This window comes from Onychomys torridus, chromosome 2 (assembly GCF_903995425.1).
Source record: "Onychomys torridus chromosome 2, mOncTor1.1, whole genome shotgun sequence".
Classification (NCBI taxonomy): Eukaryota; Metazoa; Chordata; class Mammalia; order Rodentia; family Cricetidae; genus Onychomys; species Onychomys torridus.
This window is the reverse complement of record NC_050444.1, coordinates 30,316,547-30,331,168: the sequence shown is the minus strand read 5'-3', so window position 1 is coordinate 30,331,168 and position 14,622 is coordinate 30,316,547. Positions and strand designations below refer to the sequence as shown.

The following is a 14,622-nucleotide window of genomic DNA, read 5'->3' as shown; positions in this document are numbered from 1 at the left end:
GTAAATACTAGCCTACCCTCTGTAAGGCATACATCTGAACATCAGCAGATTTCAGTATACCCACAGAGAGGCTGCCACCAAACTCTCCAGAATATCGAGAGATAACTGTATATGATTCTTAGACTCCATCCACCTTTAACGTCTGATGCTAAACAATCTAATCTGTGACACTGTGTTGAGCTAACAGCATTTCCTTGAAGACAGAATAGAAATAAAAGGCTTTGATTGTCTGGTGAAGAACAAACATCAGGATCTCTAGCCACTGGGATTGCCATCTAGTAGGGGATAGATGGTAAAAACACACACACACACACACACACACACACACACACACACACACACACATACAGAGAGAGCCAGAACTACTGGATTGGTTGAGGCAAGCAGGAGGATTACCTGAGTGCCCAGGAGTAATGGGCAACAGAGCAAACCTCATAATTAAAAAAATTACGTATTTTATAGTGCTATTATGGTCTACAGAAAAATTACCATGTCCACAGTATTGGCAGCTGTATTTGCTAGCATATGTATAAAGTACTGTTTTCATTATGGCAATAAAAGTTGCTTCTTGAAGTTTATACCCAGCATATCAAAACAACAATATAACAAGATGTTAGTGTATGACTCATACTGACTTCTATCTTTTCTATCTTCTATCTTGTATTCTAAGACATCCAGTCACTTTCAATGTTGTCATACCGGAAAGCTGAAAAAAAAAAAAAAAATGCTGCTTCTTCCCACCCAAGGCTCATCCTCCTCCTAAGAGCATTTTAGTTTCTTTGGGTGGCCAGCCTGCTCACTGCACTTCTTTATGTTCATGTGGTATACACGAGGGCCTGTCACCCACATAACTGGGAGTCTACCCCCATCATGACTGGTTTAGGAATGTGCACATACTCCAAAGCTGAGCACAGCAATAAACATAAGTGTATTTGGCGAGAAGGTGTCAATCCAGTGGGATCAGAAAGCTGACAGAATGTAAACTTCAAACTTCTACAGTGGCCAATAGTCTCCCTGAGAGAGTCAATTCAGAATACTAACTACAACAGCAATGGAGAGAATTCTGACATCACATCTGCTGGGGTTTGAATCTGCACTGTTTTCTAAAGGCTCATGTGTCAAAGTATGGCTGCCGGCTAATAGGAAGCAGTTGGATCAGGAGGGCTCTGACCTCATCACTGGATTAATAATTTGATGTCATTTTGGGGAGGTGGAAGAAACTGGGTTTGGCCTCCTTAGGGAAGCTGGTCCTTGGAAGTGCACCCTAGCACAGTTTCTTCCATCTGCCTCTGCCGGGAGGTGGATATCCTTGTTCCACCATAGGCAGCCACCATGGTGTTCTGCCTTTCCATACACCTAGAAGCAATGGAGCAAACTGATTATGGGGCTGAAACCATGCATCCAAGGAATTCCTTCCTCCTTTGTTTTCTAGAACATTTTTTCAGTGACCAAAAACTAACTTAATGGTGTCTTAACCATGTATTTATAACATATCATATAAAGAAGTTTAGTATATATTGCCCTGGATGTACACACAGGAATGGCACAGGCAGGGTTTGAAGCCAAATTTACGTCCCTTATCCCTCGGCCCATACACACTGCTTATCAGAAAAATGAGACCTAGTGGAGTGAGGCTGTTAAAATGAGATTTTTTTTTTTTTAATACTTACAGTTCCATGTGTGTGTACACATGTACTGTGGTATGTGTGTTGGTAAAAAGACAACTCATGAGAGTCAGTTTTCTCCTTCAGTCATGTGGATTTTGAAGATGGAATTCAGATCTTCGGGCTTTGCAGTAAGCAGAGAACAACTTTACCCCACCGAGCCATCTCACCGACCTTCAACCTTCTTTATTTTACCAAAATGGATTTGAGTTGGAGATCTCTCTCTCTCTCTCTCTCTCTCACACACACACACACACACACACACACACACACACACACACACACACACACACACACGGGACAGTGCATACATGGTGGTCAGAGAACATGGTTCTTTCTTTCCATCTTTTAGATTCTGGGGATCAGAACCAGCAGCAGATGCTTTTACTCCCTGGGTCATCTCAGCCAGCTCTGTGGCTTTATCTAGTGGGAACTCATAGTCCTAAATAGCAATTTGTGTCATTTACTTATATAAGAAAGACAGAACGAGCTGCCTTACAAGGCCGAGGAATGTTGAATAAAAAATGCACATGTAATACAATGAATGAAATATATGTCAATATTGTCATCTATATTTAAAAATTGTGTACTATTCTGAATTTTCAGTTTTTCATAATAGTTTTAAAATAAGAAAAAAAGGTAAATTTTAGATCCATCCTTCTCAAGCTGTGAAACACCTCACCTAGCTTACATTCAATTAAAGCTGCGCTGGCTCAACATTAGGTGAATGGACATCCTGAGGATACTACTGTTCCTTGTGCACCGCTGCATCCCCATTTGCATCAACATCTTAAGTGTGGAGTGAAATGTGAACACAATGGACAATGGTCTACCACATCATATACTCATGTTTCTAGGTTTGTTCTTTAAAAAACCATCTCTCAGTATATGCTAATGAAGACTTGAGACTGATCAACACAGGTTAATTTGTTATTATTTCCTGAATATAAAAAAAGTACAGATACTATACATGTGAACTAATTAGATTAACATATTATGAAGGCACACAAATGGATACTGTTTAAAAGTCAGTGCTATTATTTTGGTGAAGTGATTAAAAACAGTCCCAATATTTTCATATTATTTAAGGAAGGGTTCCTTTAGTGAAATCTGCAGAGAAAAGAGACTTGATATGAATTGCTCTAGTATTAGTATATAGAAGACCTCTAGTATTTCATAAAATTAGCAATACGCTTGGTGAGAACATGGGCTCTGATCCAGGACATAGACTTAGGAACAGTGTTCTTCAGACTAGCTGTACCATAGTCCCAGATCTCACTTCCGGCTACCTGAAGCACTTTTTACATTCTGAATAAAAGAATTCAACTCTGAAGGGGTCTGACAGCTATGGACTGAACCTCTTGAAAACTGGCTTCAGGGAAAAGCTTAGTTATGAGCAAGACTCTAGAACTTGAGGCTTAACACAACAGGATCTTATGATGTTGGCTTATGATGTTCTGTCATTTCTGAAAATAAATGCACACTCATTCCAGTGTCTCAAAAGTCTTTTATTTTTAGAGTCCGACCTTTTTCTATGAAGAAGCACTCTTAGTCATTCTTAGTATTCATCTGACAAAAATTTCCATTATTCTTGACATTAAAAATATAATAGATGATTTAAAAAAATAACATGAGCATTTATAAGATTCTCTCCTATCATTTAGTTTCCAGTGATTAGAATTTAGTTGTGCTTAGAAAAGAAGAGAACAGTGGCTGAGCAGCACATGCCTTTTCAAAGACACCTACCTATGATATTGAGGATGACTAATACCAAGGACTTGGACACAATACATTTTCCCTCAGAGGAAACAATTTGGTTTCTAAAGAGCATTCACTTCTGACATTTCAATTCCTGATTTCAGTGGCTGCACACTGTGCACTTCTTTGCTACACTTAGGACAGGTAAAGTACATGTCAAATAGAAAGCTACTTTTAACACAATAATAACAGAACACATGTTCGCATCCAATGGTGTGAGGCATTGTGGGCCACTCTCCACATAGAGCACATTCTTTGCCACTGTGAGCCAGGGCACTCCCACTCCTGGCAGTGCCAGTGAGGGGTATGCACCAGGAAGACAATTTGGCTTTCAACTTCTGGATATTGATGAGTGGTAAAAGGAAAATGAGAAACTCAGCAAAGCCGTGCCAGAGAAGTTCCCTATTCATGTACTCAAAGCCAACCTCACGCATGTTCTGGGGCTTGCAAAATACAGAGTGAATACCAAGGACGCGTTCTGTCAAAGTGGCAAACTTCCCCTTTTGCAGGAAAATCAAGAAGTTTATCAACTCACCTAATTTTAAAAGTCCAACCACAAAATTCATGCACTGTTTGACTTTCCCGAAAGATGCTAAATGACGATTTCGAAACAAATCATAACATCGTTCTTCTAACCATCTACCCCCAATGGTGCACACAGCATACCACAGTTTCTGATTTTTACTTGGGGGTTGGTATCTTGGGTTGGAAGAAAAATCATTTTTGTACTGAATATTCAAAACTGACTGCCCCACAGTGGCATTTCTGGAGTAGATGGTGAACCTCCACAGGAAAAGCCACAGACATGCTTTCACTTCTGGTTCAAAGCGAGCCAACAGGCCTGGTTTAAATCCATGAAAGCACTGAGTAAACTGAGACCACACGAGCTGCTCCAGAGCCTTGTTCAGTTCAAGTGCATCCAGCTGACTTATCCTCAGCACTCTGTTTGCACTCTCCATCTTCTCTCTGCCAGCCATATCTTCTCTGAAGCTGTCTAGGAAAAACACAATTAGGGACCATCAAGCAGCGGCAATCTTCTATCACCGCCTCAGCTGCTTGGACACACAGAAGATGAGCTATTTACAGCGAAAAGACAGCAAACAATCTCTTCTTAATTGGAACCTCTCTTTCTTTTCTTTTTCCTGTCTTTATATTGTGCTTCTTGGCCTCCCCACCTGTCCCCTTACCTCCTCTCAGCAAAGGAATCATGGGTAGGAGTTGGAGGGGGGCAGCTATTTGCTGATTCCAGAAACATACCTCTACAAAATGTTCCCTGGCTGGATATTCTGTCAGACAGATAAAAATGTGAAACTATCAATGAGGCAAAATAACACAGCAAATGGAGAAGGATGGACTGCATAGAACATGGTAACAGATGGTTAAATCAAGACCTCACTGTGATTTCCAGTGGGATTCAAGGGTATGTTTTTCAAGTAGTCACTTAATCTTTCTCAAATATACTTTACTTATATCTCATTACGGAAGTACTAACATGTATTTTGGATACACATACGATAAAGTATTCAAGAAAATGCATGAGTAAAGATACATACAATGATAATTTCATAAATACACAAGGAAAGAAATAGGTGCTAAAGGAGACTGAAAATAAGAAGTAAATCTAAGAAGTTGATTAATGTTAGCTCAGGATGCATGCCTCGGAAGTAATTTAAGATTTCAAACAACAGCAATGCAAACCTGTCACTGCAGCAGTTGATAGACACATCAGTGGAGATCAGTTACATCTTACAAATGAACCATCAAACTCAAATCATGACCCACATTATCTTTAGTTCTAAGTGGGCCCTTTGCTTGATCTACTTTCATATAGAATCTAAACATGTGGAACTTCAGGAAGCTGAGGGCAAACTTGTGATTACAAAGTAATAGAATGTAATAGCAAAAATGGGAAGACCTTGTCCACAAATGCAAATTCTAAGAAGATGAGTAAATTCTGGAGACTATTTGTACACCATGGCTACTACAGCTAATAAGTCAGCATGCCTGTTTGAAGCTGGCTAAGATACACACACACACACACACACACACACACACACACACACACACACACACACACACGATGAGCTGTAATGGCTGTTTATTTAATAGGGGTACTTATCTCATGTTAATTATTTCATATATCTAATCCTTTTCAATTACATAACAATAAGACTAAGGGAAAAATAAAGATAGTAAAATGAATTTTCAGCACACTAAACTTAAACATGATCTCAAGCCTTTGAGAGGCCCCTAACAGTACCATGCAGAACACAGGCTCCCATTAAAGGTATGGATCCTGTGGACATCAGCTCCTGCCACTAGATCATGGGATTTTAAAGGAGGGTTTTCACCTGATCTCCCTTCTGCCTTGGGTATCTCACCATGCAAAACATAAAGCTAGAGACAAAAATGACCCTTCAATTCCTTTCAAATCTATTATCTTATGAAATTTATTTAAAGTTAGATGTTAAATGTTATCTATTAAATAGTAACAGAACTGAAAACATCCTAAAATGAATTTGTACTTCTTGACATGAGGACTATCTCTGGCAACACAAGACATTTTCAAGAAGTGAATTTTAATGCTGCTTATGTGTTCTAGATTGAATTAGTGGCAGAGACCTTCTGCTTAACAAGTTCAAACACAGGAAACAAAAATGACCCTTGAATAATACAGGTTGCTTGGTGACGTCTTCCACTAAACCAGACATGAGGAATGATTCTCCCATACAAATGCCAATCCCCTTCTGAGAGAGCACTCACCTTTTCCCTGTGCCTGTGATCCCTTCAAGACTCAGCAGCCTATCCACAAGGTGGTAGAGAGCTCTGCTGAACTGTTGCTTCAAGACCCCGCCTCATACTTGCTGGGAGCTGCAGTAAAGAAAAGGGATTAGAGAGAAGACCCTCCCCACTCCACTAACCCAATCTAATCTACTGCCAAGGACTGTCAGCTCTTTTGTCCAAAATACATTTTCCTCCTGTGCTCATCACTCTCTAACTACGAAAACCATTTCCTAAAGAAGTCTGGCTGCTCTCCCTCTGCTGGGATTCCTTCTAGTTGCTTTATCCCCCTTCTGGCCCATTAGAAACTGTCAATTCTAGAACACAAGTCTCTCTAATCTGGTACCCCGTGCCCCCAGTTCCTTCTTCAAGTACCCAGTCACTCTATAAAGTGTATTTTTTCCTTCTTTTGCATGGAGCATGTGTCCCCACTCTTCAACTGATAAACTAAATACTGGCTCATGTACTACTTCCTCCTGGCTCTAAAAGGTGGCTTGGCTGCCTTTCTGGGGTGCCCTTAGCATCCCATCTTCCTTTTTTGGCCTCTATATTTTGGACATAATGTACTTTTTAATCGTTTATTTTCTGTACTACATGATAAGCACCGATGCTAAGACTACCTGGGTACTATCAGAGTTGAATCAGGGCACCTATCACAATTCCTGGTACACAAAGGTATTTTATAGTTACTTGATAAACGGATAAATGAGCAGAATGAAAGTTTAGGGTAGCAAACACAAATTCCATCCAGTAACCTTTAAAATGATTTCCAATTACCATAAAAATATTGGTTTTTATTCACTTAACCATGTTTGTGGTCCATCTACTACTTAGCAGCTGTGCTCGAGACACTGATATAATAGAATGAAAAACAGCTGTGAGCCTACAGTTTACCTAGGCTAAGAGGAGGACTGTAAGAGCATGCTATATAAAAGGAACAGGCAAATACAGTGAGATGGAGACATTGATTTTCAAGGGGAAATTCAGGGCACTACGCCTCCAACCCATTTGGAGACAGGTACCTGGTGCGGTGCTATCTGAGCAGGCCTTGGGAAGGAGCAGCAGGGTCAATATGGTTATGAAACTAAAAACCAGTAAGCAGGGGTGATATGAAGAGCCAGAGCATAAGGACAGGTGGAAGGCTGAAAAGGAAAGCAAGAGACAGAGCCTACAGGCTCTGGGTTAGAAGCTCAGATGAGGAGGTGGGTTTTCACCAGGAAGGTATCATCAGGATTCAGTGAACATTCCTAAGCAAAACGCTAATCAGATCTGCTCTGTAGACACTTCTCTGGCTGCTCTTCACAACAGCTTTCTGCTAGCTGTGAGAAGGCTGGACGGACACTGACCATGTAACAGGCTGTTAGGTTGATCTAGTGAGAAGCTAATGGTGGTATAAATTATAAACCTATCAATGGGGACAAAGACAAAAAGAATGTTGAAATCTAAAGTGAGGTGGGAGAGCTAACACTATTTGACAAGAATTAAATAAAAATAATTGACTGGATTAAATGACTGGATGGAGACTCAGTGTGCTAACATGGGAAATACATGAATACATGCATACAATTTTTAAAGTCAGGGGTTTCTACAAGATGCCTTGGTGGCCAGCCTGTAAACATGGGACTGGGAATTTGGGTACAGATTTTTATAAGTCCAGCCATTTCTGGTTAAATTTACATTATCTAGTTAAATGTTAAATGAGGAAGGCAGTGATCCAAACTTCTGGTGGTATAGATCTCCTCACAATGAATTCAGCTTTCTTTATAACAATAATCTCCTTTTCATATTTTTCAATTGATAAAAAGCTCTAACTAGATATAAGAAAGATACATAGATCTTTGTGTATTTTATACACCCTATTCCTTCACTGTCCCTCTAGTCTAGTGGTTTTCAAATCGGAGAGCTTATCAGAATCCCTCCCAGGATGTGTTAGATTGCTGAGCTCTACTCTTCAGAATTCGGATTTATTAGATATGTGATGGGACCTCAAGAGTTCATGTTTCTCACAAGTGCTCTATGATTTGGAGAACTTTTGGTTTAGTCAGATTCAAAGCAAAATTCATCTTTTTCCCCCATCCTATCACCGGTACGCCTCAATACCATATGCTCTTTCCATCACTCATTTCTAGCTGGTTTTCATCACTTCACCTATAAAAGCTGGTACACACCTCACTGACTCAGCATGGCTCTATTAATTAGTCCTTGTGAAATTCAAGGTCATTGTTGATTCCATAAAAATCCTGATCATTACTGGATCTTGGAATTCAGAGTAAAAGACATGTCCTGGCTCTCACATAAGAATATCATTCACGGCCGAAAAAGGGAGGCAAGCAAATAAATAGAACTGGATGGTATTTTCCCTAATGTAGTAACATTATGTATTAACAGAAGGAAAAACAAACAAGTAAATAGAACTAGATGACATTTTCCTAATGTAGTAACATTATGTATTAACAGAAGGGGGAAAACACTAAAACATTATTTGATTAGCTAACACAATCCTACATGATTATTTGTCCAATTCAAGTCATCAAAGTGAGTCCCACATACCTGGTCCCCAGTGCTGAACTAGACAGACAGCATTCATAGCCAAGGAGCAGACGAGATGTCAGACTTGCTTTATGGGGTCAATGGTGCTAAATTCACGTATCTCCAAATACTGGATTGTGAAAGTTCTAGATTGCAGTACATAAATATCTTAATCTTACAGCTCTAGAATTCACCACAAAGACTGGCTGCTTATAGGAGCTGCTCATGAATGAACAATTGTGAAGTTATAGGAGATGGGGGTTGGCGGGAGGTGGTAGCCAGCCAATGCACTAGGTGAACACACCTAGCTGGATAGTTAGGCAAGCTACCTCTGCCTCCAGTTCTTAACTAGTATTTAGTGAGCAGTAAATAGTTTTTCAGACATATAATCTTTTTCAAAATCCTTCTTTCTAGAGGAATCATACTTGAGACCATGGAGTAAAGAGGAATTTTTAATGACTGCCAGGAAAGGAGACTTAACACAGTCTAACAGATCCAATATTTAACAATACTATAAAAAATTCTTTCTTATTCCTTCTGTTATAGTTTAACATTTTTTTCTTTGCTTTTTTTCCTCCCTAGGCCTGGCCCCAGTGTAGATTAGGAACAGCTGGGCTCCCTCTCCTCCCTCAGTAAGACTCTTTAGTAGACCAAAAGACTTATTATTAAACCACTCCTCAGCCTTCGCTTCCCCAGATGAATAATTTGTTTCTCTGGGTTTTGTTTTAGCTTTTATTTCCAGACTGTGATAGTTTTGTGACTTGTTTTAGCCGTAAACCTAGAACAAGCACTGTCCATTACACACCAGTTTGTCAGCACGGAATGCCTCACCGATATTCCCAAGCCCCTTTTAGACAACTGTGCCAGACCGAGAAAAGCAAAGCTAGAGTCAAACCTGCCTGGGCTCGAGCTTGAGCTCTGTCTCCTACTTGCTATGTCATCAAAAAACTTCATTAGCCTCAGATTCTTCTCCTAAAAAGAACTAACAGCTACTTCAATGGGTTGTTGAGATTAAACTAGATAATGCTACAAAAGTGGCTTGGAAACTATAAAGAAGCCTTATTGCCACATCGTTATTACCTTGGCTAAGGATGGGCATAAAAGAAAAAGACTACAAGTTGATTTCGGCAAATCTCGTTTGAAAGTCTGCAATCTTCATTATTATCCACAATAATGCCGTAACCTGTGTCAAAAGATTTGTTTCCAGGAAATATTGACCATGTCATTAAAATGTAATTGTGGCAAAGAAATTGCAAACATGATATCACCATTATATGTGCTTATGTGAGAGCTAGGCAAGAAGGCCTGACATAAGGCTTATCCACATATAGTTTGTATCTTGTCTGAAAGATCACATAAGAGGATTCCTAGAGAATGGGGTTGGCTTCCATCATTACTAATACACTCAGTAATTTAACCCCACCACCATGGTTGGGCCTATGACTAGGAAATGAAGAGACCCCAGGAACATGGGGCTACTATCTCCTTCTGGGTTACTTTGTCCCTCGGTTTATCGACCACATATAATATTCAGTTCTTCCTCTCACCCAACTCCACTCCACCCCCTATTCCAGCAGGCACAGATCTTTCAGAATACTAGCTTTAGAGAAGGGCAGTGCCCAGGAGAGGAAACCGATGAAATAAATATAATTGGAAGTTCAATTAATCTGATTATAGAATCCTCTTCCTTCCACTGCAGCATAATAAGATTTGTCCCGTAATAGGCGTGAAGTACAGAAAAATGCCATAAATGCCTTTAAATCACATAAAATCATTCTCAACATAATGGAAGTAGTCTGTGTTTTAGTGACTTCTAATTCTCTGACAAATACTTATTCAATTTAACTAATATTCATTGGGCTTATAAATGCCAGGCAATCTCCTAGGTAGCAGGGATTTGATCTAAATATTTATTATCAGTGAAATTCCTTTTTTTCCCCACACACGTTTAACCCAAGAGAGTTTTAGTAAAATCAGAACTGGCCATGGATCTTTGCATCAACAAATGGATCTCAAAAATGTGAAAATACTGAAAAGGGCCTCAAAACTCCTCAGATGAAAAGATAAGTATCGTTCTTACTTAGGACAAAGAGACAGGCTATGCGAAAGGCCTGCAATGTGAACTGGCTACAGTCTGGCTGGGACTCCTGGAAATCGATTTCAGCAGGAACTGCTGGAATGTAGCCTTGGTTAGTTAATCAGTGTTTTCATATGTCACCTGGCTGCAAAGAGGTAAGTCATCTGCTATGATGAAAGCAGAGAGGCCTTTCAAGAGAGATGGACCGAAGGCCATGCCACACTGGATAAATTGAAACACCTAGGCTGTTAGGGGTGCTGCACTCATGCTGTAGGCATAATAATCACCCAGAAGAGCCATAACAGGGTATATGTTTTAAGTCAGCCTGATAGCAGAATTCACCGAGTTAAGTGCTGTGCAAGAGAATAGTTACAGGACTTCTGCAATCCAAGGGTTGATCAAGATGGGAGCAAATTTTTGGAGATTATAATTTATTTTTAATAAGAACTTGTAAATAAGGAAGGAGGTTTTATTTATTGTATTTTTGGATAAAAAAAAATCAACTACTTTTGGTAAGCCAGTACTTTCCTGGCTCTTGTTACAGTGATTGCTAATACCAATGCTCAACCAACCACCTGTCAGTGCAGAGGTACTTTACTTTCAAGAATTGAAGTAAGCTTTGCAATGTCCATAGTTTTGGGTTCTTTTACACTGGTCCTTAGTTTCATAAATGTTGGCTCAAAGTTGAAGACTTCAGAAAAATACAGGTCAACCTGTTAATCTTTTTGTTTTTGTAAAATAACTGAAGTTATTCTGAATTAAAACAATACTACATTAATACTTTTTCAGAGTGCCCAGACAAGTTTCATCCCATTCTACATTTTGATACCTAACCCTGACACACTTCTCCCCACTCTCTAAATCATGCTAATCTTAACAAATATTTATTATTCAGGCAAACAGTCACATAAAAGTGATTAAAATTACAATCTGTGATATAAACATTAACATTAAAGACTGACTCTAGTACTTTAAGGGTACATGTAAAAGATGCTGAAGGCAAAGTTAGGAGCAGATAAAAAGTATAATACCTACTAGGATTAAGGTAATTAAACTAAGTTGTCATATAAATATGTTTAAGACCAATGACCCAGCACTAAGAACTGTTAAAAAGATCCCCTGCTGATATTTTATCAGGGGACGTGCCACACTGCTTTTCTTTCAGATTAAAAAAAAAAAAAAATCCTGAAAATAGGTTTTTGAAGAACAGCAACATATAACCTTATGCCTTAGATGACTCCTGTTTTCTTCCTGATTTTCATTTTAAAAAAAAAACCCTTCATTATCAACATCACATTAAAAAAACCATAGCAAGTGATTTTATCTCACTGAGGAAGAAGGAAATTTTCAGGACGTACTTTAGAGCTTTTATTGAGTGTGGTGCAAATTATGAATGAATATATTTTATTTAAAAACATGCTATTGACAAAAATCTATCAATAATAATGTGGGTATTGTCAAGGGCCTGTCAATATTAATGTAATTATGATTAAGAGGATAACATGGATTTTAGCCATAATACCAAGTAACATCTCTTACATTGCTGCTATCAATATACACATTATTATTGACCTGCTCTGGGATTCTCAGTACTAGATGTATTACCATTAAACATATTTGTCAATGCATACTGCCTACAGAAATTCTACATTTAAATTTACAGTCCTGTAAACTTTGTCAGCAGAAACCTCTGAACTCCGATTACTCTCTGCATTATCACACATGCCCACTCCCTCTGCCAGCTTCTTTTGCAGCTTTACAACAGGGAACTTGGCCTTGGGAGGACTGCTTTACTGTCTTAGGAATTCTACTATTACAAATGGATGCAACTGGAACTCTATTTTATTTTTTTTTTTATAGGTTTTTAGAAGTTTAAGGCTAAAACTTCTTTCCTGGAAGTTATGTGAATAATCTGTAAGAGCAGATCTTAAGTTCTGAATCCATGTTCTACTGTTTTATCTTCTTTGTGCAGTCAGATAGATTTACTGTCCATTGTACTGAAATCAATACTACAAATGGGACATGCATCAGAGAGGGACTTACCTGGATTCCCAGAGCACACTCCAAACACAGGTAAAAGAGTAAAGCTATGCTGAGATTCATTATAATACCCTGACCTCTAGCACCCTGAACAGGTCTGAAAACCAACAATTTGTAAGTTCAAATCCCACTTCAGCCAAACTTGTTAAATGAATCGCCACTATTCTGTTGTTCCTCCCTCCATCAAAGATAGATTCAGTTTTAATATTTCATAGAGAGACAGTGTGATAAGTCACAACAAGGCTTCTTTGGATACATCCAAAACACATGAAGTTTTCAAACTGTGGACATTATATCTCCAAATTCTTTTTAATTTGAACACAGTTCTTATCAAAATTCTAGTAAGTATTTTCTTAACTTTTCTAAAATCATATGAAAAATAAAAACAGTACAGAGTTCTCAAAAAGGAATGCAAGAATAAGCTCCTTACCAGAGAGGAAAATGTATTTTATTCCCATTTGGAAATAGGAAGAAACCAGAAGCAAATGGTAGAATTTTCAAGACTAGAATTCATCTTACACACACACACACACAGTATCTAAAGTTAACCAAAACACTATTTGAAGACCTTAAAACAAAGTTTCCAACACCTTAACGTAGCCTCACCCGCTACTGTTTTAAAAAGAAAGCAGCAAGGTTTGCATATTCTTTTCTTTCAGAAACCTGCTATTTCTGCATCATATGGCAACATGAAAGAAACATGTGTGAGTGCAAACAAGAAGAGACATGCCAAAGAGACTCTGGACGAGTCATTTTACTACTCCATATTCTTCACCAACTGGGGGAAACAAACAACTGTAAACAAAAGTGGTAATTTACAGTAAATGTTTTAGCAAAGCTTGGAAGGAGGAGGAAATCAGGACATGGTAAGAGCAAATACTGACATTGGGAAATGCTGAAAAAAGAGCATGACACATGATAAAGAGAGAGTAGCAGAAAAACTAAAAAGTGGGGCACAGAAAGATTAGTAACTACTATTAAGTCACAGGGCTAGAAGTGGCAGAGTCATGCTCAGTACTTGTGCCTTCTACGGACAAGGTGATGATGGCCTAGAGGTATAAATACTTTAAGGTGGCACCAGGACACACTGAAGGGAGTGTTTTCAAAGGCTAAGCATTAAGTGCAGGGATGCCAACTACAGCAAACTTATAATCCAAGCATGTACCAACAGCCAGATGAAACACAGCTTCATACCATTCTATAAACTCAGTGATTTGTAGAATTAAACTGTTTAAAAGAAGAATTTCAAATCACTTGAAAATTATTAGAACATAGATTTGATTGCAATTTTTAGGGCAAAACAGAATGGGAAAATATCCCCAAACAAAGAGGTATCAATCATGGAACAGAAGAAATTATGTGATACATAATTGTACCATACACTATTTCCTTTATATTGTGTCCTGGAACCCTATAATACAGTAGCTGTTATAATCTCTACTCTAAGACAAAAATAATTTAAGGTCAAGGTAAGAGTAAATTTCAGGAAATCACTACAAAATTGTAGAACACATAAACTTAGAATGGATGGGGAGCTGGTAAGCTTGAATCAAATGTAATTCCACAAAATGAAAAGCAAGTTTTTGCTCTTTGGGATCATTCAAAAGACTAAATTCATAACCAAGCTCTCAGAACTACAGATGGAGAAAAAAATTAAAGGAATGTGGTAAATCACCCATGCTCTCATCCACATTCCCTTCCCTATACATGCGGTCAGAGAATCAGTCAAAGGGACTGAATGTCAAATCTAAACCAAGAGACTTATATGGGTGA

At 38.6% G+C, this 14,622-nt stretch overlaps 2 protein-coding genes across 3 annotated transcripts in view; both read right to left on the bottom strand.

Annotated features, from left to right (window-relative positions):
* Nucleotides 1-3,151: 3,151 nt before the first annotated feature.
* Nucleotides 3,152-6,249, bottom strand: Pex2 (peroxisomal biogenesis factor 2). Of its 2 annotated transcripts, none has more exons than XM_036179730.1 (2): nt 6,186-6,249; nt 3,152-4,416 (listed from the first exon to the last, which is right to left on the bottom strand). In XM_036179730.1, the coding sequence occupies exon 2, from the start codon at nt 4,397-4,399 to the stop codon at nt 3,485-3,487; it is 915 nt and encodes a 304-aa protein (XP_036035623.1). In that variant the 5' UTR covers nt 4,400-4,416; nt 6,186-6,249; the 3' UTR covers nt 3,152-3,484. The 2 variants fall into 2 exon arrangements, with proteins under 2 accessions (XP_036035623.1, XP_036035624.1); XM_036179731.1 differs by having other exon boundaries at nt 3,152-4,412; nt 6,186-6,243.
* Nucleotides 6,234-14,622, bottom strand: part of LOC118577834 — a 35,808-nt gene continuing 27,419 nt past the window's right edge. The window contains exon 3 of the mRNA XM_036178528.1: nt 6,234-6,293. Within this exon, the coding sequence (XP_036034421.1) occupies nt 6,265-6,293 (29 nt within the window). The 3' untranslated portion in view covers nt 6,234-6,264. The remainder of the gene's footprint in view (nt 6,294-14,622) is intronic.